Source organism: Cibotium barometz, chromosome 26, assembly GCF_041138505.1.
Source record: "Cibotium barometz isolate CiBa-2024 chromosome 26, ASM4113850v1, whole genome shotgun sequence".
NCBI classification, from domain to species: Eukaryota; Viridiplantae; Streptophyta; class Polypodiopsida; order Cyatheales; family Cibotiaceae; genus Cibotium; species Cibotium barometz.
Genome location: NC_141071.1, coordinates 2,159,899 through 2,185,697, shown reverse-complemented (window position 1 = coordinate 2,185,697; position 25,799 = coordinate 2,159,899). Strand labels below are relative to the sequence as shown.

Here is a 25,799-nt window from a genome sequence, read left to right as displayed (position 1 = left end):
TTCTGCAGTCTCCCAGAGGAGATCCAGGTGGAGAGGCTGAGTCACTTCAGAGGGGGGTTGATTATGAGGGATGATATTCAGGAGGCACTCACAGAGGAGTGGTTCACGCCTTTCGAGCTAGTGGCCCCACGGTGGATGGGAGCCTTTACACAGTTGGAGATCCTGATTGCTGTCAGAGCTTGCACTGAGGATGGCAGATGCCTCTACTATGAGATTCAGGATGAGGGCAGACTTCAGAGAGTGGAGGTGGAGTCGCCTTTGGTTGCAGAGTGCACCTTTCAGAGGATACGGGGAGTGGCCGCCGCTTCTCGGAAGTGGCATATTGACCCCGACCCTGCAGATGTGCTCCCGGATTGGCGCATATGGGCATATGCAGCACGCCCCTTGGCCCGGCTACAGTGGGACCCTGGGGAGTACGAGTGGCATGATCCTTATGCATCCCTTGAGGCCACAGAGATCACCTTTTTCCAGTATATAGTTCGGCTGGGGCGGCATATTTTGACGGCGAGGAGGATGGTCTCTCTAGCTGTGCAGCAGGGCATTGGCGGCTACAGGGACTCTCACAAGAGTTCCTGGAGGATTTTTGGGCTCGGCTCTGGGCTAGTCGACAGGCCCGCAGGATCTCGACTTTCCAGTGGGGCTGGTCGCCCACAGGGGCTTAGCAGTTGGCACCTGGCTTGTTTACAGCGGTCTTCCGGCGGCCTGCGTCCGATGCGGCCACCCTATGGAGACACAGAGACATTGCCTTTGGGATTGCCCTCAGGCGCAGCAGATTTGGCTGCGGATGCTGCGTATTCTAGCCCCCCTCTCTCCAGAGGGTATGTTTACGTGGGGTGCCGCTGCTTGGTCGACTTCGTCAGGGCCTGCTATGGGCTATGAGATTGTGCGCTTTTGCCGCACAGGTCGTAGCTGGGGACTTGCCGAACACCGTATGCGAGCCACGAATGGCTGCAAGCATACAACCAGGAAGGCAAGCGCAAAACAGAATGCAAAAGGTGTGTCACTCAACGCTTAACTGCCGCCTTGAAGGATTCCCGCGTCGCAGCCGTGAAGGAGGAGCCGCCGTCGCCGCTCTACCGCCTCTCCGCACCGCCGTGCCGCTACACAGTGCTCGATCGCTCTCTCACTCACTCTCTCTCTTTCTCACACACACGCAGGAGAAGGAAACCAAGGAGATAAGGCAAGAGCACTCTTGTATTCACAACACATGAGTGAGGATTTTAGGGTTACATTTGACTCTTATAGGTGACTTGGCCGTTCATACTTGGACGCCCATACATGGCCGGTCGATCCTAACCCTTATCCTACTGACATTCAAGGTGCGCCTCTCATCGGCGATCACCCAATCCCTTCATCCTTAACATATGGTGCCGACAAGCCCGGCCCATGACTCATAATATTTAAATTAATGACGTAAAATATAGTACGTCGCCATGTCCGCCCATGGGTTAACATGCCCCCCTTCCTGATGTAGATTCCGTCCTCGGAAGCTATGGTATGGTAAGCTCGAGAGGGTTGTTGTGGTAGACCGTCTGCAAAACAGGGAAGTAGAGTGAAGGTATGCTGGAATTCAAAAGATATAAAGTGTATAAATTCAAGCATGTGAGACCACAATGGATGTTGCTATGAGAACTTAGTTTAAGGGTCACATGAGTGAGCTAGTGTAGCAAATTAATAGGAGTTTAAAATTATTGAAAGGAATTCAAGAGTTAGCAAGGTGTCAAAGATTAATCAAGGTTTATAACTGACCTAAGTCAAGGAAAATAACCAAGCTTAATAAATAAACATATGACCACACTGTGTCTACTCTAAGAACAAGTTAATACCACGCGTCTAGGGACACAAGAAACATCAGAGTTACAGGAGCTTTTTTCTTCTTCTTTTTTTTTTTTTTTTTTTGCACGTGACAATTTTTACACACAATGGCGACCTTCCTAAGGCAAAACTAACATCGATCCTGGTACCATGTTTAACACAAGGCATTATCCAGGAATCTATTAGCTCACTTTAGGCAAGGCTACCCCCTACCAACCAAGGCATCGGTCTGGAGTAGAATACTCCTCGCCTACCAAGTATCAATAAGGCGATAGGCCAACATTAAAGCACATCATAGACTTGTATTGCCATTTATTGTAGGCTTTTTTTTTTATAATCTATTTCTTTTGATCTTCGCTCCTGAACTATAATTTGTCTTGCATCCTTTCGACAAAGGGGTAATAGCTATGTCCTAGAGGTCAACACACACATGGCCAGGTGTCAAACATTAAGATGGTTTGATCCTAGACCTAAGACAATCGTATTCCAAGGTTAACTAAAGACGTCATGCTGCCTAGGAATATTTCCAATAAAGTTAAGCTCATTAATGATTTACACTAGCATGCAAGCAACTTCAAAAACTAAGTAGTACATTGACAATTTCCATGTGGTCATGCATTATAGTTTATGCAATTGATTGAACAGTAAAAACGAAAGAGAGTGGGTATGGAAGAATTACACCTGTAATTGGAGATCTCCTTGATTTGACGAGACAGCTTGCAATTTGATGTAGATATATTTTAATGAACGTTGCGGCAGTCTCAGGACTTGAAAGCGAACCCACAAACTTTTCAACCTATACAATTAACTAACAAGCACTATACCTCGAGAGGCACATCAGTGTGAAAATTTCAAGACTTGTTTAAGGAATCTAAACTAGAAAAAACTTGAAAACGCTAACCTACCTACCAGTCACCACACTACTACTGAGGATACGGTAAGAGGATGTTGTAAAGTCCTGGCTCTAGCCCTAAGGCTAAGCCTCTATCCGCATCATCCAAACAAATAAAGTCAATCTCAGTAGTGCCATGAGTTTCATCCGTCCATTCATCATTGTCAGATATTTCCTTTTCATTTTCCCATCCACATAAACTCATCAAAAATGTAACCATGCGAGGATAGTCATCTTGTGGAAAAGGAAAGCATTGGGCTATCGGGAATATGTCCTCTACGGAGTAGGGGTCAGTCATGGTCAATAGGCGAATTAGCCATTCTAATTCCTCAATATTTTCCTCTCTAGCTAGTACATCTATATGATCCCATTCAGTTTCAATTACAGGATAGCACATGTGGAATATCTGAGAAAGGTACAGATGATACCTCTCACCAAAGGTAGGAGTGGATGAAGTGTATGATGATCGGGCATCTGCCATATCTGCAAACACAGATATAGCATCAGTAGGTTTATGACACGACAATCTAGTTCTTGATTGTATACGGATATTTCTCTTGTTTTTGTGCTCTTGCTCTTTTTACTATTTTTTGTTTTTCTTTTCTTTGTTTTTAAAAAAAATATATATATATGAAGCTATATATATACATCCCCTTGAATTTGGCAATTACATAGTCAGGGGAGAAGGTTATAAGGAGGAAGCATTAGAATGTCGAGCGTGAGTACATGCTCCCCCTTTCCTTGGGTAGATCATATTATTTGCAATGATGTTGCAGCCTCTTGGAATCAATTTGTCCAGCGGGTCATAGGTTGTGATGTGGGCAGATAGCTTTTTATGACCCTTGTGGCCACATCCAATTGCAGAGATGGTAGTGTACGCTCCCATTGACGAATGGAGGAAATGGTTTCCGATGATACTATTACAAGGGGAGACGTAGACTCATCGGTTTTTTGTTGGGTGTTGACAAGAGTAGGTGTAGAGCATGTAGAAACTTCTATATCAGCGTGTGCCTGGCATGAGGAGCTAGAAGCTTCATGTGGCTCCCCCCTTCCTGAGCTAGGTGGTAATGATCGATATCGTTTGGGAATCCAAACGAGCTCTGGAAGAAGTGGTGTGGAGCACTGAGCTCTGGAAGAAGTGGTGTGGAGCACTCTGTTACCTTTCCCTTACCACGATCTTGAATTATCGTTGGGGTGGCAACAATTGGTTTGCAAGGTTTTACAGGTGATGTAGAGGGATTCAGCTTATGTTTAGGGACCCAAATCTGGTCATTTCCCTCGTAGTACCCTTGGGCTACTAATAATTTTTTAGGGATCCATCGCGATGTTACATTGCCCTTTCTTGGGTGGGTAGCTGCTTTCCTTTTACGAGGCTTCTTGGTGGCTGAACGAGATTGAGCAGGGGAAGTAGCTGTTAACGAAGCTTTGGGGACCCATTTGTATGTACTCTTTGGCATAGTAAGCGAAGCTTTAGGGACCACCTTGCCTATTTCCAGTCTTGGCGTTGAAGCGTTAGAGGGGTGGCAAACAATCAAAGATGGTTTTGCCACTGGACTTGGTGATTTTTCGTTATCCATCATTTTGTCCAGAGTCGATGGCTTAGGAGCGAGACTTTGAGCGGTCAGACCTAGTGTTGGTTCTTGCGTCGTGACTCGTCTGGTTGCCCAATCGATATTTCATTTGGTGGCCATCATCCATTTGCGCCCTAAGTTTACAGTCCCTTCCATGGTACCAGCAGGCATAACCAAAAAGCTTTGAATTATGGTTCCCTTGTCATAAGCAACCGGAGTGTGTAGAATTCCTGAGACAGGGGTTTTCTTCTTGTTGATTCCTTGAACTTGGATAGAGCTCTTGGATAAAGGTGGTTTTCCCAGTTGACACCACACGCCATATGATAGCAAATTGTGTTGAGCTCCTGTATCCAATAATGCATTATACAGCACCTCCCCGTAAGGACTCTGTAACTCAATTGGGTATCTTAGAGGTGGTCAGATTCCAGTGCATCCTCCTCTGCTTCCTCGAAAAATACTTGCGTAATTCCCAAGTTGGCTTCTCGTTGTCTCCTAGCACGCTGTTGACGTTCTTTGGCTTCGACTCTTGCTTGTATCTTTTTAAGCTCAGCCTGTTCTTTAGCTACCTTCTTTTGATGGATTGCGTGTAACTCCTCCTGGCTCAGGGGGTCATAGTATCTTTTCAATTTACTCCCATTAAGGAATCCAATGGTTTCAACTCCGTCGAGAGTCTCCACTCTGATGGTACCTTGCGGTGTAATTTCACATACTCTATACGGTCCCTTACCAACATATTTGAGCTTCTTCTTTTCGTTTCGCACTCTATACATCAAGACTTTATCCCCAACCTTGATGTCCTTGTCCTTTAGATGGCGATCAAACCATTTTTTCCTTCTATCCTTCTCCACAAGGGCATTGTATACAGCCAATTGTCTTTCTTCGTTTAGCCGCTCAAGGATATATAGACGCTCTACTAAGGGATTACCATCCCAACCCTCTTGAGTAGCAACACGAAGACTAGGAATGACAAATTCCCACGGCATGACTGCTTCTTGGCCATATACCATTTTGAATGGTGTGCAATTAATAGCCACTTTGTACGCAGTACGATAGGCCCATAAAGCTGTCGTGAGCTTTAGATCCCAATCCGTGCGATGAGCTTCAACTGTCTTTGTCAAAACAGAGATTAATGTCTTGTTTGTACTCTCGGCTTGGCCATTCGCTTGCGGATAATAAGGAGTAGATTTATGATGGGATATCATGAAATTTGTTGTGAGCTCCTTAATCACTTCATTTATAAAATGCGTACCATTGTTGCTCACAAGTTCAAAAGGACAACCGAAGCGTGTGATTATATTTTCAAAGAGAAACTTGGCTGTTGTCCTCGCATCTGCCTTACGTATCGCTTTCGCTTCAGCCCATTTGGTCATATAGTCAGTGGCCACAATAATATAGCGAGATTGTGTGTTTCGGGCCGCTGGACTAATTGGACCTACAAAGTCTAAACCCCACTTTTCAAATGGTTGGTTTACTTTGATCGGATGTAGGGGCATCTGATCTTTCCTCTGGGGTTTCTTATATCGTTGGCATTCATCGCAACCCTTCACAAAGAGTGATGCGTCTTGGAACATAGTGGGCCACCAATACCCTGATTGTAAGATCTTTCGTGCAGTTAAGTCTCCTGAGAAGTGACCACCGGCTACGCCCATATGTGCCTCTTGCAAAATGTATAGATACTCATCCTCTCGGGCACAACGCCTAAGAACGTCATCCTTTCCTCTTTTATAAAGAGTCCCTGCTATCAGGCAATAGGGTTCGCATTCTTTGATTAGCTTTCGAGCTAGATCTTTACGAAGCTCCTTGGGTGGAAAGCCATTAACCAAAAAGTTAACAATCTTCTCACTCCATTCAGGCATTGTCTCCACCATGAACAGGGAAGTGTCCGGTAAGTCATCATCAACCCCCGTAGGAGCCTCACCATTAGGTATGCGAGACAAATGATCAGCCATAACATGTTTTTTACCAGGTCTCACAACAACAGTGAAATCAAACTCAAGAAGAATCAATAGCCATCGTGTGATTCTTCCTGTGGAGCATGGTTTGTTTACCAGATACAACAATGCTTGATGATCCACATAGAAAACAAACTTGGTGGCAAGGAGGTAATAACGAAATTTTCTTACTGCATATATCATTGCCAACCCTTCTCGCTCCGTAGTGGTGTAGTTCATCTCTGCATCGTTCAACTGGCGACTGGCAAAGCTAATGGGGTAGTCTAGCTTGTGTTCTCCAGGTTGAGTCAACACACACCCAATAGCAAAGTTTGATGCATCAATATGCACATGGAAGAGTAAATCCCAGTTAGGCATTCTCAAGATTGGAGCACTCGCCAAGGCCTTCTTTAATAGCTCATAGGCACGGTCACATTCTTCGGTCCAAATAAACTCGATGAGAAGCTTATACAATGGTCGAGCTATCTTGGCGAAGAAGAGAATAAACCTTCGATAATAACCAACGTGGTCCATAAAGCGTTGGACTCCCTTGTAGTTGGTGGGTGGGGGTAATTCCAGAATGACCTTGATTTTACTCTCGTCTTGGAAATCCCATTTTTGGACACTATATGCTCTAAGATAACTCCGTGTTTAACCCAGAATTGGCATTTGAAAGGATTCAAGGAGATGCGATATAATCTACACCTTTCAAATATTTTTCGTAAACACATCAGGTGCTCGTCCCAGGAGGAATGAACACAAAGATCATCTAAGAAAGCTTCACAAAAGTCCCTTAGATATTCCTTAAAGGTCGTGTTTATCAATCGTTGGAATGTTGTAGGTGCATTGGTCAAGCCAAAGGCCATGACGCGAAAGGCAAACACTCCAAACTCCGTGATAAATGCTGTTTTAGCTTGGTCCTCGACTGCAATTGTGATCTGATTGTAACCCGAGTACCCATCTAAAAAGCTGTATGCCTCCTTGCCTGCCACTCTTTCAAGCACATGTTCAGAATATGGCAAGGGGTAATGATCCCTTCTGGTGGCTGCATTAACCTTTTTGAGATCAACGCACACTCTGAGTTTCCCATTCTTCTTTGGCACGATGACTATCGGAGAAACCCATTCTGAGTGCTCAATAGGATATATGAATCCACATTTTACCAGCTTTTCAATTTCCTCTTGTACAATCTTTGCGTACTTAGGATTCATTGGGTAGGGACGTTGCTGGACTGGTTTAGCAGTGCTAATCATTGGAATCGTGTGTTGCACCACCGAGGGTGGAACACCCTTCATATCATGATATGTCCAAGCAAATATGTCCTTGAATTCTTTAAGAAGCTTCGTAAGTGCAGCTTCTTCCGCCTTGGTGAGGTCTTGAGCAATAAAAACTGGTTTAGACTCCTCACCTAGATCTGCTAAGTCTATCTCCTTGACTACCGCAGGGCCATCGTAGACACCGCTACTCCCATTGGTAGGCGTTCGTTGGGCTTTTGTGTAGACTACTTTACGTTCCCCTGTGGTGAATGATTTGAAATGCTCGGGTGCGGGGTGTAAGTCTACTGGTTCTTGTTGTGCCCGGTTTTTTTCTTTTAATTCCACCTCCTTTTGTTGTTGAGCCAACTCTTGGTTTTGCCGCCTTCTTGCAGTACGACTTAGTTTTGGCTTCTCTTCGATTTCTAATTGGGCGACGTCATGAGGTTGCGGAATACACCACATGACACTTTGGAGGTATTGTCCCCAATTATCCGCTATCTTCCGATGAGCATCAATGGCTCCTACATAACTAAGCCATTCTGCAGTGGATCGCTCCTTGTTTATTGCAGTTCGTACATTAGCTCGATAGCGTTGGCGCTTATGTCTCGTTTTCTTCTTACCAAGTTTTTGATTTTTGTTTCTATCAGATTCGAACTCACTTGGTCGATCTTCACTTTCGGATGAACCGCAGGAGGTCATTGTCCTAGGCCTTGAGCACCTTGCTTCCACATTTGGGTGAATATTTGATTCATTTTCCCCATCAGGCTCAGGGTCAGTTTCTTCTTGAGATTCATACTCAGAGTTGCATTGGTCAGAGTTTTCGCTACTTTCAGTGTCGGTGGAGTTTGCCACGTTCTCGCCATCAGGAGTCAAGTGCATAACACCTATCATGTTTATTGGCACTAACGGTGGCATATCTTGCCCCTCAGGTGTTACCCAACTTGTGCCTCTATTTCCCCATGTGTCTATGGTTGCCGCTAGGTGTACCCAATCCACGTTATCCGACTCAGTCATACCCGGTAGGACATCCATGTAAGGAGAATCCTTCCCATCATCAGTCTCTTTTTTGCATGTATAGCAATACCTTAATGGGGCGGAGTGAATAGTGGTATCCGATCGATTATCAATGATAACCTTGCTTCCTAAAGGATGTGCACGACCATTCTCAAGATCAACTCGAATGACAGAGTCCTGGAATTGTAGATAGACATGGTTTTTCGACCAGTCATGCACCATTTGTGCTTCCCTCATGAAAGGACGTCCTAAGATCATTTAATATGACATAGGATGCTTGGAGAAATCCATTACAATGAAGGTATGTTTTACCTTGTATCCCAGGACCTTGATCTTAAGGTCTCTTAACATTCCAATAGGTTTAGCTATGGTTCTGTTTGCCATCTTAACCACTATGTTTGTGACTTCGAGGTGAGGTCTCCCCATAGATTCCCAACAGTTTTTAGTCACAATGCTCACTCCAGCACCACCATCAAGGATTCCCTTTAGAGTTAATCCCTTGGTAGTAATGGGGAGGGTGGCATTAGATTCGTCACCTTCAAAGTACTGTCCCAACTTGTTCACAGGTATTTCAACGACCAAGTCTTCATCTAGGTTGGGTTGTAGATCCCAATGTTCCCCTTCATCTTGAAGCGTGTCGGGTCTATCCATATTTGCAAATTGTGGTAGTCCCGCCTTAAGTTCTCCATTGAGAAATGCCCGAAGAGCTAAGAATAGCTCAGGATCTCCGTATAATTTGGATATGATCGTGGTTCTGATTTCAGAGGACATGAAATCCATTAGCTTAGACACATTCAACGGTACTTTTCGAGACATCGCCCCTTGACTAGGGACTGGTGAAGATGGAATCACTTCCTCTTCGATGGGGTCAGGCATTCCCTCACTAAACATTCTTTCCAGCAAGAAGGGTGTTTGCCCACTTCCGGATGTCCTATCCTCACTTTCTTCCCGAATGATACTAGGTATAGCTAACGGTTTATGGTTCCGGTGAGGCTGAACTTGCGTAGGAAACACTGTGTCTGGAATTTTGATTTTTCTCGGATTTGGCTCCAGTTCTCTTTGTGTTTCTTCCACCAAACCCCTTAAGTGTTGCACTTGTTCAATCTCCTCAACTGGGTTTGGGTAAGTTCCAATCTTTTTCTTGAGGGTTTTTGGCCCACGTGGCTTGTCTTGGGGAGTCTCAGTCAGTTTGGGTGGTCGAGAGGGCATTAACTGACTTGGTTGTGGGACCGAGGAAGTTTCCTTCTGTTTTCCCTTATTTATGTACTCACTTGATTCTCCTTCATTGAGCTCCCAAGTGGGTTCCTCCCTTAAGGTAGTGGCTTTGGTCCCCATGGTTTCTATTGAATCGGAATCATCTTCAGGATCATTCATATACACAGGGTCGTCTCCTGTCCCTATGTTAGTCTTTGAACTAGGCTTGGAGCTCGTGGCATTAAGAGATCTCTTCCGCCGTGTTTTCTTTTTCTTTGCCTGAGCGATTGATGCAGTATCCCTCTCTTCAAGAATGTAGTTTTGATTTTGAAGCATTGACCGTGTAACTACATTCGCGGGTACAACGGGTGTGGTTCCTCGTGCTTGGTTGGTGACCTCAACCAAATTCAATGGCGTAATCTTGGGTGCATTAGGATTATGTGGACATTGAGCAATCAAATGATCTATGCCACGACGATTACATGTAAGTACCGGCATTCCCGATGTGCTCCCTTGATTTGGTTGCATTTGAGTAGCGATCTTCTGTAGCCTATTAGGGCACTCTGCTACACGATGCGGTCCACCACACTCGTAGCATTGAAGAGGTGGTCTCCTCGCCAAGGTATTAAGGTTTTGCCCTCTTGTGGCAAGAGCAGCCGCTTGATATACAGGCTTGACTTGCCCGAAATGATCCTCCATGTAGTATTGGGGAATCATTTCAAACGTATCAATCCCGTATGGAGCAGTAGGGTCTATCTCCTCTTCATAATCCCCACATGCACTATGTGACTCACAACCCATCTGGTTTATTGGGGTAATCCTTGGATGTGGAGGTTGTGGTCCTAGCACTGGCGGTGGTAACAGCACAGATTGGACTATATTCGGATTCCTTGGAACTATGTGCTGTGACGGTTGCTCGACAGGTTGTGCAGGCATTAGCGCGGGTACTTGAGGTGTGTTTGACCAGGCTAGTGGTGCCTGATTTGCCAACATTCGCTTAAGTACTAGGCAATCCTTAGATTGATGGCCGTACTTACCACATGCATTGCAATTCCCATTGAATTTGACTCTGAATGTGGGACATTCACTCGTGCTATGTGGTCCTAAGCACACCGAACACCATTGTTGCTCTCTCCTTGGGTACATATGGCTATTCTGAGGAGCTCGATTACCCCTAAAGTATTCTTGGAGAGCCTTAGTAAGGTCGGTCACAGACATTTCAGATATCTTGGGCTCCTTGGCAATAGGTTTTACCGTCATTGGCTCGTGCCCAGATACTTGCGAACTAACGGATTTTGTTTCTGAAGACACCTTTTTACGTGCAATCATCAAGTTGTCTTCTAACTGGATTGCATTGGCAGTGAGTGCTTCCCACGTTGTAAGACCTCTAATGACTAGGCCATTGTAAATGTCCTCGTGGCGCAATCCTCGGATGAATCTATCGAGGAGTTGGTTGTTATTGAAGCGTTCATCAGGAGTGCAGCGAGAATTTAGATGCTTCAATCGACTTATAAAGTCTCTCACTGACTCCCCTTCCTCGCGTTCAGCTTTTTGGAGTTGAGATGCTACTCCCCAAAGCACACTCTCACGTATGTATTCTTTCAAGAACAATCTCTTGAGAGTGGGGTAGTGAGTGCGCTCTTCAACCCTTAAGGTTCGATACCAATCTCTGGCCTTCCCACTCAAGGTTAAGCCTAGGGCTTTACACTTATGCAGCTCATTGTGCTCTTCCAAGGAATCACACACGTGTTCAAAGACTTCAATGTGCTTCCTAACATCCTCGTTACCACTGAAGTTTTGAGTGAGCTTAGCCACTTGTACTGCCTTGCTTCTAGGTTCTCTCTCAGGCATACCCCACATGTTTTCCGCAATAGATCGTCCGATCGTCTGAGCAAACGCTGCGAGATCACCTAGGTGAGCAGGCATAGTTGGTGGAGGCACTTCTGGGATAGCCTGGCTGATAGGAGTTGGCGTTGGTCTGAGTATGTTGGCAAACGACGTAGGATATGATATGTGACTAGGCCTAGCTCCTCTTGGATAATGGTTATGATAAGGTGGTCGTGGAGCATACGCCATTGGCATACTAAGAGGCGTAGGAGCTACATGAGCATGAGTAGCGATAGGTACATATGGTTGATAGGCACTGGCACGCACTGCTATAGGTACTGTTCCACTAGGTAGCGGTGTCGTACTAACTACAGCAGTAACAGGTGCACTTTCAACTATGCTCATCATTGGGATAGGCATTGCGGATTCCCTAATGGAAAGTTGAGCCAAGGTTGGAAAGCTAAAGTTACTACTCGTGGGCTCAACTTGCATTGAGACTCCAGGCGAAACAACATACGAAGGGTCTATGGGACTCACCGAGGGAGTCTCCAATTGTGATAGGGTTGGTTGTTTGGCCTTGCTCGTATCCAAAAACCTCATAGGGCCAGTGGAAACTAGGTCCACTCTCCTATTTTGCCTCTCAATTTGGATAATTCTATGAATAACCTCACATATCATTTGCTGTTGCTCTTCTAGATTAGTGGCGCTAGATGTAGATCGTAGGACTTCTAATCAACCTACATGGTATGTGTAACCCGTGTATAGGTCCGTTAGAGTCTCTGTGTGTAGATCATATTCCCAATTTTCATTGAGAAATATCCCATCTAGACTTGGTGTGCCAAACGGTTCTCTTGAAGTGGACGCAATGTCACTTCTTATAGATTGGCTTCTAGGGACCTCTACTTTAGGAAGAGCATCGGAATGTGGTAGCTCAGTAGGGCCCTCATTGAACGAAGTGGGTAGAATATCCACATGGACACTCTTTGGGAGGGTAGGGTCTACATAAGATGTGAATGGCGAATCCACTACCCCTCCTTCCTCATTTACTTCGCTTGTCGCATGTTCAGAGCGTGTAGCTCTACTAAAGGTCTCTATTAGACGACTAAACATGCTAGATCCGGGTTGTGGGGCCCACACTGGCATGTTTTGGCTTGTCTCCTCAGGGTTCTTGGCAGGGTGCCCTTCCATGGCTTCTGAGTCAGAGGATGAGTCACTATCCACTATTCGTGGATCTTGGGTTGCACTCCCTTGGGTTCCAACCGAAGGCCAAGATGCCAACGTGGAGGGATGGTGTGAGCCTGCGTAGACTGAAACGCTTTCTAGTGATTCAGGCTCTAGCACCCGACCAGAACGTAGATGCATGTGACGTGGGTACCCTACGTGCGTTGGTAACTACCCTTGAAACTCACACAAGTGGTTTCTTAGGTGTTTCGCACCCCGTTTTTACTTGTTTTTAGATTGTTTTTAACTCGTTTTTGACCCCCTTACTTACGGTCGAACTTGGACTAGGACGTGTGATAGCTCGAAACGAGCGTCTCGTTCAAAGGGTCCTAGTGTGCTTTACAGCACCGTGTTCGCCTATCCAGAGCTCCTGTGGTCCTCAAAACAGTCCGTTTCCCTATGGGGGAAGGGGCAAAAGCCTATTTGCTTGTGGAGGAAAGGGTGAGGGCTTTATCCCACATGCTCACTTTACTCCTTGGGGAGTGGGCTACATATAGGGCACAACTTCCCATAAGCTCTCACTTGAAAGAAAGCTATGGAGGCTCACTCTCCTATATATATATATCAAAAGACCGAGACCGAGACCGAGGCCGGGGCCGGGGTCGTGGGTCGTGGGTCAATTGGAATTCTTTCTTTTCAAAATTTTTTTCTCCAATTAGAAACTCTTTCCTCTCCACACGTTTGGTTCTTTCTTTGAAAATAAAATTTAATTTTTTCTTTTTTATTTTTTATGATTTTTTTATTTTTTATTTTCTATTTTTTTTCAGATAAGTTTCCTTAGGGTTCAGCCTTGGCCGCGGTGCAGTTCGCACACACAGCACAGATCTGGGGATTCAGAAATCCCCCTCACACGCAGAAACCAGATAACAGATCACACGCCCATACGCGGAGCGAAAATATAACAAAAGAAACAGAAATGCAGCAGACAAATTGCAGAAACAGATTGCAAAACACAGAAACACCTTAACAACAAACACACAATTGCTTTCCTACAGTGTAGATTAAACTTCACGCAGCAGCCGAGCTGCAACCTGGAGCTTGGTGCAGGGCAACTCCCCGGCAGCGGCGCCAAAAATGTGCGCTTTTGCCGCACAGGTCGTAGCTGGGGACTTGCCGAACACCGTATGCGAGCCACGAATGGCTGCAAGCATACAACCAGGAAGGCAAGCTCAAAACAGAATGCAAAAGGTGTGTCACTCACCGCTTAACTGCCGCCTTGAAGGATTCCCGCGTCGCAGCCGTGGAGGAGGAGCCGCCGTCGCCGCTCTACCGCCTCTCCGCACCGCCGTGCCGCTACACAGTGCTCGATCGCTCTCTCACTCACTCTCTCTCTCTCACACACACACGCAGGAGAAGGAAACCAAGGAGATAAGGCAAGAGCACTCTTGTATTCACAACACATGAGAATGAGGATTTTAGGGTTACATTTGACTCTTATAGGTGACTTGGCCGTTCATACTTGGGCGCCCATACATGGCCGGCCGATCCTAACCCTTATCCTACTGACATTCAAGGTGCGCCTCTCATCGGCGATCACCCAATCCCTTCATCCTTAACATATGGTGCCGACAAGTCCGGCCCATGACTCAGAATATTTAAATCAATGACGTAAAATATAGTACGTCGCCATGTCCGCCCATGGGTTAACAGAGATGGAGCAGGACAGTCAGGTCATCAGATTCATTAGGGGCCAGCCTCGCCTGGTTCCGGCACTGGATTTCTCGTCTGCCAGCTGGACACAGGAGAGGGATTTACGATGGGAGCTCCTCAGCAGCCTCACCATCTGGTTCACTTGGAGGGCCCGGTGTTTCACGGCCTTTGAGGGGAGACTGGAGCCCCCAGCAGAGACTGTGCGGGGGATTTGGCAGGAGTTGATCCACACCCTGCGAGGACAGCATGACCGCATCCGGGGCAACTCGGATGAGGCGATCTTGCGGCGCCAGGCCTTTCATACCACCTAGCGCAGCGGCTTCTTCTATACCTTACACACGGGATCCCCCCGTTGGCATTATAGGCCACCTGTTTGGCTTCCCCCCCCCCCCCCCTATTCTATGATTTAGCCCCTCAGTCCTTTGTACTAATGCTTGTATTTTGCAGCACCTAGGGAGAGTCTCCCGGGCTGCCTTGCTGTATTCACTGCTCTGCTTCTCTCATGAGCAGGAGAGATCTTTTGTAGCCCTACGGGCGTTTTTATATAACTAATGAAAGGATCTTTTCTCGGGGGAAAAAAAAAGCATAAAAAGGCAAAGCAAAAGCATAAAGGCTCTTTGGCAAAAAGCAGGGTCTCTTACAAGTATAAAAAGGATTGGACTTCTCTTGTAGTACCATGAACAAGAGCATTGAAGATTGAAGGAGCTTCATCAAGAGCTTGAAGATCATCAAGGACAAGACATGAAGATCATTGAACAAGGCTAGGGATTTTCCTTCATTGTCAACATCAAGGGGGTGGCCTCTATCGTAGAAGGGAGAAGCTTGCCATCCTCATCATCAAGAAACGTGGAGTCTCTTCTACCGCCACCAACCCCCTATCATTTATGCACCGCTTGTGAACTGCTGCTGCAGCCCCCTGTCGCCACCATATCTACTGTTGGTGCTGTGAGCATTGCCTGCCTCCACCAGCACCTCTGCCACCAAATCAGGCTCCAACTCCTCACCGTAATGTGCAGCCACCTGTGCTTCTGCGCAGCCACCTCAGTCGCCAGCGCTGCCCTGTCTCAGCTTAAGTGCTGCTGCTGTTGCTTGTGCCACCAGCCAACCCTCAGTGCCGCCGGACAGCAGTACCACCAGCCCTTTGCGCCAACAGTGGCTGTGCGCCGACCAGCATTGCTGCCTTCCGTCGCCAGCCACCTTCAGAGCCAGAGCAGCCACCAATCATCTCCGCCGTCGGCAGAAACCAATGGAGCCACTTGGCCGCTGCCTTTACCCCCTACTGCTCTTGCCTATCTTGCGCTGCCATCTGAACCCCTGTTACCTGAATCTTTTGTGCGTCGCCATCTGAAGCTCTGCTGCTTGGACGTGCTGCTTTTGTACCATCTGGCTGTATCATACATCCGTCAATGTTGCATGTACCTCTCAGCACCGTCTACGCCTTCCACAGCTTCGTACCACCTGGTGACTGCCATATAGACTTGTCTTGGTGCATCCATCTCTGTGCAAGCTTTCTTGTGGGCTGTCTCTATTCCGGATTGGACAATAGAGTTTATAGTTTGGTCAACAAATACTTCATCAACTATACACCTCCTGTGTACCTCGTGTACGAGTTTGGATTTATTTGGACTTGGACATATAGCTTGGGCATGGAATTTGGACATCAACATGGAACTTGGACATAAACATGGAACTTCAACATATAGTTTGGGCATGAAGCTTAGACATGAACTTGGACATGGGACTTGGACTTGGATCTGGACTTGGATTCACTGGATTTGGATATGGTACTAGCCCGGTGAGAGATACGTGTGGGTCATTCCCATGGTGTGCTCGGCATCTCGTGCCTCGACATCGACCTCGACTTAGATATCCTACATCGGCATATTTGTTTGCTTTTGTATTCATTGATTGTATTGATCCTGGCCAGCATGCCCGTGGATTGTTCCTGAATAAATTTCCAATAGGGGGTAGGGCATGTTTCCCGCTCAATGTGGTGTACTGTGCAAGATCTCTATTCCCTTCTACCTCTCCCCTCTCTCTCTATATCTTTATCTCTTGGACACGTGGTTAAGTCTATCATTGCAGGCCCCGCTAGGCTTACACAATGGGTGCAATAATCCTGCTAGCTTTTGTTGATCAAAACTTAACCATCTGACAAAACCAAACATTCTCGAACATATAACTGAATGTCCTTTCTCGTACTAGATCAATACAATCAATGAATACAAAACAAACAAATATACCGATGTACGATATCGATGCCGATGTTGACGCACGAGATCTCTGATGCCGAGCACACCATGGGGATGACCCACAAGTATCTCTCACCAAGCTAGTACCAGGGTCTAGATCCAATATTCAAATCCAATGAATCCAAGTCCAAGTTCCAAGTCCAAATCCAAATCCAAGTCCAAGTCCAAGTCCAAGTCTAAGTCCAAGTGCAAGTCCAAATGTAAGTCCAAGTCCAAATCCAAATCTAAGTCCAAGTCCAAGTTCCAAGTCCAAATTTAAGTCCAAGTCGAAGCTCCAAGTTCCAAGTCCAAATCTCAAAGATGGGCAGTTGGACGGTAGCTGGGCAAAGGCCGGATGGTGCTGGGCAGAGGCTAGGCTGAGCTGGGCGGCGGCAGCTGGGATGAGCTAAGCGGCGGCAGCTCTAGGGTGGCTGAGCTGAGCGGTGGTGGTGGTGTGTGGATGAAGATGAGGGTCTTCTTGCTCTCCACAAGCTTGATGCCCAAAATAAAAGGGCTCTAGCTTCTTTTATACTTGGGGAGGGCCTTGCTTTTTGCCAAAAGCAATACTTCATGCTTTGCTTTTCTCTTTTTGCTTTAATATTTTAGTAATAATAAAATATTGCTCATCTTTTGCCAAGGTTTTTAATTTTTGCTTTTCTAGCTTCAGGGCCTTGCTTTTTGGCCCTAGAGTTGCTTTTTGGAAAAGCGGCCTTTAGCTTTTTGGTTCGGCTCAGTCTCCTCTTTCCAATGGTGCCCTTGGCTTGCGGTCAACTCAGTTTGACTTTTTTGCTTTTCCCTGCTTTTGACCAAAACTGGTGCTTTTTCTTGTGCCCAACTTCATGAACCTTGTTTCCATGCTTTCATCGATCTATCCATGTGTCTTGGCATGTGTTTCATCATGTGAAATAGAGCTAGGATTTATGATTATTTGAGACAGTTGGCTCTTGTGCCTGTGTCTGACTTTTCATATGGCAACTAGCTCGGAAAGAGAGTGAGAGAAGACTAAAAGAGAGAATTTTGTCTCTGCCACTTGTCTAAAACTACGAGAGAGTTAGATAGAATTTTTAGGTTTGTGTGCACTGTGTAATAGCAAGAGAAGGGGCTGTTCAAATAACGTTCTGAAGCCTGAAGCTGAAGCCTGCGTAGTACCAACTACTGTCGTGAAGCGTTCATGATAGCATGTCATCGTAATGATTCATGGGTTGGAACTTGGCGAGGAGAGGATGGAGCAGAGTCTGGGCATGCAGCACCTTCAAAGTACAGCTGGCGTCTTGCAACTTCACCCAAGGGCCGGTGTATGCGTGTGGCAGCTGGCAGGGTCTTACGCGGTTCCCAGGCTCTTATGGCCACATGTGCTTGAGTGGCCACGTTAGCCGTATAACAAAGATGTAAAACACCTTTGTTAAATGTTTGTAGCAAAACAGTGTGTATCCAGTTCCAAATGGCGCCCATATCCAGTAAAAAAACAAGCGCCAAAAGGTCACATGAAACGTGATGGAAACATTTCGAAGGGGTGCCATCTGCCATTTCGAAGTTGACGAAATGTTTCTGATGTCGAAACACATTTCCTTCACAACAACAGACATTTCAACGCTTCCTCTCCATCCACAGCCATTTTCGTGGCATTTCCCACTTCTATGGACTAGTTATATTCACGTGCCTTTATGTCCTATTCACACCATGATATTGCTGGACATGTCCATTTTCCTCACATTAATGGATTGCATTTTTCATTATGCTCTCTTTACTCACCTAAAGCTTGCTACCGTCAAAAGTCAAAAAGTCTTGTAATCATCTTCCATAGAATTTGCTGCCTGATGCACTTCCATATCGTCATTCTTGTCTTGTTTTAAGTAACGAGAATTAGGTCAGAAGGTTTAGCACTGCCATCGTATTGGATGTTTTTTTTTGTTTTCATAGGTTCTGGAAAATCCTTAATATGGTGTTTCATGTTGCCAGGTTTTGGCAAAGGCCCTCGATGTATGGGATCTGAAGGTCACCTCCCTTGATGCACGCGAAGCTCAGGCAGCAAAGATGAACCCTCAGCAGGAAATTGCATTCATATGTCATTTGCAGGACCACTGGTTTACTATACGGAAAGTGGGTGCCCAGTGGTACAATTTCAACAGCCTTTACCCAGCTCCAGAGCATTTGTCCAATTTTTATCTCTCAGCTTTTCTCGGATCACTTCAAAGTGAAGGGTGGAGCATCTTTGTTGTGAGAGGGAATTTTCCTGTAGAGTGTGAGTTTACATCTGATTCTGGAAGCGGTTTTGGGCAATGGCTTACGCCGGATGAAGCAGAGAGGATTTCAAGGTCCACGAAGACTTTGGGAAAGACATCAGGTGAACAAGATCCCATGTTAATAGCTGCCATCAAAGCCAGTCTAGGAGACAATTCTGCCTATAGCCAATCTTCGAATCAAAATGTCACTTCACTCGCTGCTGCAATGGCTGCAAGTTTAGCTAGCATTCAGGTCCCTGGCAATGAAGAGCAAAGAAATAAAGCCTCGTAGTCCAATTAAGGATGCATCTTTCTAACATTGATGAGCTTTTGTCTTATATTAAGGATGCATTTTGGTTGGTGCTGTGCCATTGAACGATTTGTTGTGCTTCATTTGTATCAAAGGATTTAGCAAGTGTTGTAAACTTTTTTTTGGGTTGGGGTGTGTGTTGTGGGGGGCGGTTATATGTGTGCATTTTTTAATTAGATTCTACTTTATTGTAGATGATATTTTCTCTAGCATGTGCATGCCTTAGAGTTCCTTGTGCATATTTAACCTGTCGTTCTTTAGAGGGGCGTGCATAGCTTGGATTGCTTTTATGCCAAGCAGAAACATGTATAACAGGATGCCGAGCAATAATGGGACACTACTAAAGATGCAATACAAGATGCTCAAGTGTTATGGGCAAACATGACTACACAGGAGGGTGGAAAAGAATATTATAGAGTCCTTTGTTTCAAACTCATAAAAGCAGTGCACATTTTGGAAGTCATAATCTGTTAGTTAACGACATTTGAGCCAAGTTTTTTTTTTGTAAACAAGTAGGCTTAACAGTAGGAGTTCTGGATGCACCATTTCTTGTCGTGTATGGTTGCTGATGACCTTGTGCCCTGATAACTACAACAGCTCCAAGTCACTTTGGTCATTGTTGAAGGTCTTGCCTAAGATTTTTTAAGCCCCTTGTTAGTACTTCCACTTTGAACATCGACATAGGCTCTAAGGCACTCAATCAAAATATAAGACAAAAGCTCATCGATGTTTTTTTTTTTTTTTAAGGGCTGGTTTGGGAGTCTGTATAGAGGCCTTAAAGAAGTATAAAGTTGCTCTTAGTTTAAAGAAGTTTACCTTTGCCTCACAAATGCACGCACTATCAGCCATGGTCAATTCACACACTCACTCACAGCAATCTGAATAGTTTGATTACCAAAAAAAAGGGAGATTTGAAAATAGTGTAGCAATCTCAATGAACAGACATTGGCAGCTTCTTCACTAAATTTGAATGACTCCAATAGAATAGAATCTGAATGACTCAACTTCGATAGAATATCCACACTTGAAGTACGACTACTCCCTTGGCACTCGGTGAGTTTGGAAACAAAAAGAGCTTGGAAGCTTTCAATCTTCCAATGATAATATTGGAACTAGGGTTGATTTTTTTCGGTTGTCCTAGTTGTTATGTTTTTTTTTTTTCCAAATGCACCTAAAGAAAAAGAGTTGCTTTTTGATGGATGTGATTAGGCTTGACTTTCGGGCATTTTTTCCATTTCTATCTATTTTACATGTTTTTTATAAATAAGTTTTTTTTAACGTAAAGAATACTTTGTTTGTAATGCTTTAAAAAACAACTAAATCTCAATTGCTATTTCTTGTTTTAATTAAATTGAGTTGATTATCTTGATTCAAATTGAATAATTAAATTAATAATTTTGGGCTTAATTTAGTACATGGTACCCTATGAAGGTCTATATACACTTTAGGGTAAGATTTTATTAAGGCTGTATGAAGAGTAAGGTTTTAATAGCCTAAATTATTACTTTTTCTCCATAGAAAGATCAACTAGATTAAGGTTGAGCATTTTATTGATTTTTTGAGAAGCTAAAGTGTTGCATGTGTTGTTGGGCCTTGCCTTCGAGTTGTAAATGTAACTTCTCGATGTGGGTACGTTAGCCCGTCACGCCCTCACTCCATTGTGCCACACCGGAATGTTCCTTGTCGATGAAGTGAAGGGAGAGCTCTCTTCGTCTAGACGGAGTTAAATAGAGATGGTCCTTCGCGATGGTTGTCTTTTACAAAAGGTGGGGGGGGGGGGAAAGAAAGCTAATGCAAAGAGGAAAACTTAAAAACAATCCTATTTAGAATGCATCCATCAAGCAAGCAAGATTCATTAGTATATATGCAAGCAAGAAGAGAGAAGAGAAGAGCTCACAAGTATTGTATTGCAAGGGAATGACTGTATCTTACTTATTACAAAAAACGACATATACAAGTGACTAGTTTTTACACTAGGCGCAAACTTAAAAATGGACAGGCTTCTATTACTATTCTTAAGCAAGTATATATACAAAGTCCTTAGACTTTTTCTATTTGACATTAAGCACAAGGTAAGGTCGCTTTATATGTTCTAGCATCATCTTATAAAAGATAATAAGTATTCTTTTGAGTGAGTAAGATGGTCAAGCAAAGTAAACCATGTTAACCTATATTGTGGTTAATAATAAGGTTCTTGCACTTGTTCCAAAACAAGAGAATTAATTAACCCTTATGTAGTACATTAGACTTAGACTTAATTAAAGAATTAATTATTTTAGTTGCCATTTATAATCATGTGTTTTTTACCTAGATTAATCTAAGCAAGGGTTAGGTTAAAGGAATTGATTCAACCTTAGAATTAGGGGAGAGAGCCTAGGTTTGAACAAAAATATTATAAAAGATTATATTTTAAAATGACTTGAATAATTAATTTCTAGAATAAACTGGACTAATAATTATCTTAGATTTAAAAGAGAGAGTCACTAATTATCTCATTAATCGAGACTTAGATGCACAAAAATATTATCGAAGAGGTGTGAATGTGGACCTTGGTTTTTGAAAAGAATTGAGGAATAAATGACCCATGTGAAACTAAAGAATTGAGGAATAAATTACCCATGTGAAACTTACTTGTTATTAGTAAATGTTATTTAAATCCAATGTTAATCTCTCTAGAAATTAGAGAAGAGAATAGCAAAAATCTAGAAAATAAAAATAGAAGGTAAGCTTTATATTTTATGGTGACCTTAGAAAAGTTTATGGTGAGGAGTCTAGATTAAGGACCTTAGGAATCCTATGTCATAAGGATATAAAGTTAAACAAAAAAGTGGCCAAGAAAGAATCTTAATTTAACCTTAGATAGAATTCATAATGATCTTAGAAGACCATAGAAGAAAAAGAAGTTGTGAGGTCTTGATAAATCTAGGTACAAACCTAATTAGTTAAAAACAAGTGTCTTAAGAAGACCTCACCAGGATCCATGCGACTAGCGGAAGAGCATCGACTCGAGATCTATGATGTATTGCGATGGTTTACATATGGCAACTAGCTCGGAAAGAGAGAGAGAGAGAGAAAGACTAAAAGAGAGAATTTTTTGGCTTTGCCACTTGTCTAAAACTACGAGAGAGACTTAGATAGAATTTTTAGGTTTGTGTGCACTGTGTAATAGCAAATGCACACTATCAGCCATGGTCAATTCATGCATCATGTCTTTGCCACTTGTCAAGGACTCTTGAATCCTCTTCTTTAGACCTATGAGTGGTGGTTGACGCTTGATCCAAGTCATATAACACCACTAGCTCAAACTTCCCTTTCAATAGTTTCATGGCTTGATTTCAACTATGTGATTGAATCCTATTCTTGTTCCGATTGTGGATCGTTCTCATCATCCATGCTATGAGAAGGATGCAAAAGTTAAGCTGAATGACTCAACTCCAATAGAATATCCACACTTAAAGTGCGACTACTTGGCACTCGATGAGTGTGGAAATAAAAAGAGATTGGAAGCTTTCAACCTTCCATTGATAATATTGGAACTAGGGTTGGATTTTTTTTTTTGGTTGTCCTAATTGTTTTATCTTTTTTTTTTCAAATTCACCTAAAAAAAATACAGTACAAATGTTTTTTTTGCATATATATATATATATATATATATATATATATATATATATATATATAAGTTACTTTTTGATGGATATGATTAGGCTTGAGTTTTGGGAGTTTTGTCCATTTCTATCTATTTTACATGTTTTTTATAAATAAGTTTTTTAACGTAAAGAATGCTCTAGAAACATTGTTTTTAATGCTTTAAAAAATAACTAAATCTTACTCCAAAATTGCTAACTTTATGTTATTTCTTGTTGCAATTAAAATGAGTTGATTATCTTGATTCAAATTGAATAATTAAATTAATAATTCTCAGTTTAATTTAGTACATGGTACCTTATGAAGGTCTATCTACACCTTAGGGTAAGATTTTATTAAGACTACATGAACAGTAAGGTTTTAATAGCCTAAATTATTACTTTTTCTGCATAGGAAGATCGGTTAGATTAAGGTTGAGTATTTTATTGGTTTTTTTAGAATTGTTCATGTTGAAGCATGTGTCGTTGGGCCTTGCCTTTGAGCTATAAATTCAACTTTTCAATGTGGGTGTGCTAGCCCATCGCGTACTCTCACTCCGTTGTGCCACACCGGAATGTTCCTTCCGATGGAGTGAAGAGATAGCTCTCTTCATCTAAATGGAGGTAAATAGAGATGGTCCTTCAGGATGGTTCTCTCTCACAAAAGGTGGGGGAAGAAAAGAAAGCTAATGCAAAGAGAAAAACTCATCCATCAAGCAAGCAAGATTCATTAGTATATATGCAAGCAAGAAGAGGGAAGAGAAGAGCTCACAAGTATCGTATTGCAAGGGAATGATTGTATCTTACTTATTACAAAAAATGACATATACCAGTGACTAGTTTTTACACTAGGTTGTTGCAAACTAAAAAATGGTTCGGCTTCTATTACTATTCTTAAGCAAGGATGTACACGAAGTCCTTTGACTTTTTCTATTTGATATTAAGCACAAGGTAAGGCCGTAGCATCATCTCATAAAAGATAATAAGTATTCGTTTGAGCAAGTAAGATGGTGAGGCAGGGTAAACCATGTTAACCTATAGGGTGGTTAATAATAAGGTTTTTGCACTTATTCCAAAACAAGACAATTAATTCACCCTTATGTAGTACATTAGCCTTAGACTTAATTATTTTAGATGCCATTCATAATTATGTGTTTTATACCTAGATTAATCTAAGCAAGGGTTAAAGGAGTTGATCCAACCTTAGAATTAGGAGAAATAGTCTAGGTTTGAACCAAAAATTACATAAAGAGAAAAACCTAATGCACATGCACATGTAGATTTAACATTTATTTAGGGTCTAAAATAGATAAATCATTACAAAGGAGATTAGATTTTAAAGTGACTTGAATAATTAATTTTTAGGATAAATTAGACTAATGATTATCTTAGATTTTAAAGAGAGAGAGTCAATAATTATCTCATTAATCAAGACTTAGATGCACAAAAATATTATCTAAGAGGTGCGAATTCAGACCTTGGTTTTTAAAAAGAATTGAGGAATAAAAGACCCATGTGAAACTTATTTGTTATTAGTAAACATTATTTGAATCCAATGTTAATCTCTCTAGAAACTAGAGAAGAAAATAGTAAAAATCTAGAAAAAAAAAAAAGATAAGCTTTATATTTTATGGTGACCTTATAAAATTTTATGACAAGGAGTCTAGATTAAGAACCCTAGGAATCATATGTCATAAGGATATAAAGTTAGACAAAACATGGCTAAGAAAGAATCTTAATTTAACCTTAGATAGAATTCCTAATGACCCTAGTAGGCCAGAGAAGAAAAAGAAGTTGTGAGGCATTGATAAATATAGGTGCGAACCTAAGTAGTTAAAAAGAAGTGTCTTAAGAAGACATTAGGATCGATGACTGGCAGAAGACAAATGATCCAAAGCATCGACTAGAGAGCTATGATGTATTGTTGAACTTGCAATAGTTTACACTGTTTCGATTGGCACATGAGTTCATCAAGAGGGGTATATTAATTCAAAAAAGTTATAAAATTACATTTACAAAAGGAGTTTTGTAAACCAATTTTGAAAAAAAGTTGTAAGTTTATAAAAAAGGGGTCATTTTATTCATAAAAGTATGTAAGTGTAAGGGGGTTTTTAAATAGCCCTTGAACACACGTGATACATAAAATTTCTTAGAGGTGAACCCCCTAAGACCGCTGGTTCTATTCAAATATGTCGAGCACAAACATGGGTGTAATTTCGGCACTGTCAAACCTTGTCCCAAGGTTCTGTGGAAGAGTGTCCATGGCCGCCAAAACGTGAATCCAGTTCTGAGAGTCAGTAGGCTCTAAGAGAGGGGCTCATATTCTTGGTCATCATCTTCATCATCCAACATCTTGTTACAAGCTATTAATTGAAGTGGTCCTAGCGGTTGTGTCTAACTGATTGGCAAAAATGTCTCAACCTATGGGATGCGTCTTCTTGATTTTCAAGTTTATTTTTGATGACTAGTTACCCTTACATATATACATGTGATTGGTTGAACCCGCCTTTTGCATTTGGCGTGTAAGGCCTTACAAGGATCATGGTATATGGCCCTCTCCTTATAATGAAGGAAATTATGTGGTTGGTTGAGTTGCACATATAAATGTGGGATGAGGGTCTAGGCACATGCTTTTAGGACATAGGACACAGGTTTTTAGGCAGCCCTAGTGTAAATGGCCTTAGAGAGTAAGTGACTATATGTCACTTTTGGGGAAGCTTATGTATCTTCTTAACATATTACCAATTATGGTCATCTTCTTGCCTCGAGCTAGCTTTCATGGTAAGCTCTCCCATTTGAGAAGCTACGTGTGTACTCCATTATGAGTGTAATCGTGGTACTTTGGTTGAGTGCATATAGCCACTCTCTGCAAGTGGTATCAGAGCTCAGTGTTTGATCCTCTCTAGTTTGAGCCTATGCTTTGATTTTTCCTTTCTTGCTCAAGGTTTTTCCCCCAAGAAAAATGCAATCATGTAGATCTTCCATGAAATGGCAATGGCGGCAAAATTTGTTGATTCCACTTCTAGTTAATCTTTTTAGACT

The 25,799-nt window shown here is 43.0% G+C and overlaps 1 protein-coding gene across 1 annotated transcript in view; it reads left to right on the top strand.

The window, feature by feature from the left end:
- The window catches only part of LOC147623569 (putative ataxin-3 homolog), a 54,705-nt gene extending 35,449 nt beyond the window's left edge, over positions 1-19,256 (top strand). The window contains exon 2 of the mRNA XM_086820139.1: positions 18,562-19,256. Coding sequence (XP_086676265.1) covers positions 18,562-19,116 — 555 coding nt within the window. The 3' untranslated portion in view covers positions 19,117-19,256. The remainder of the gene's footprint in view (positions 1-18,561) is intronic.
- Positions 19,257-25,799: the final 6,543 nt, after the last annotated feature.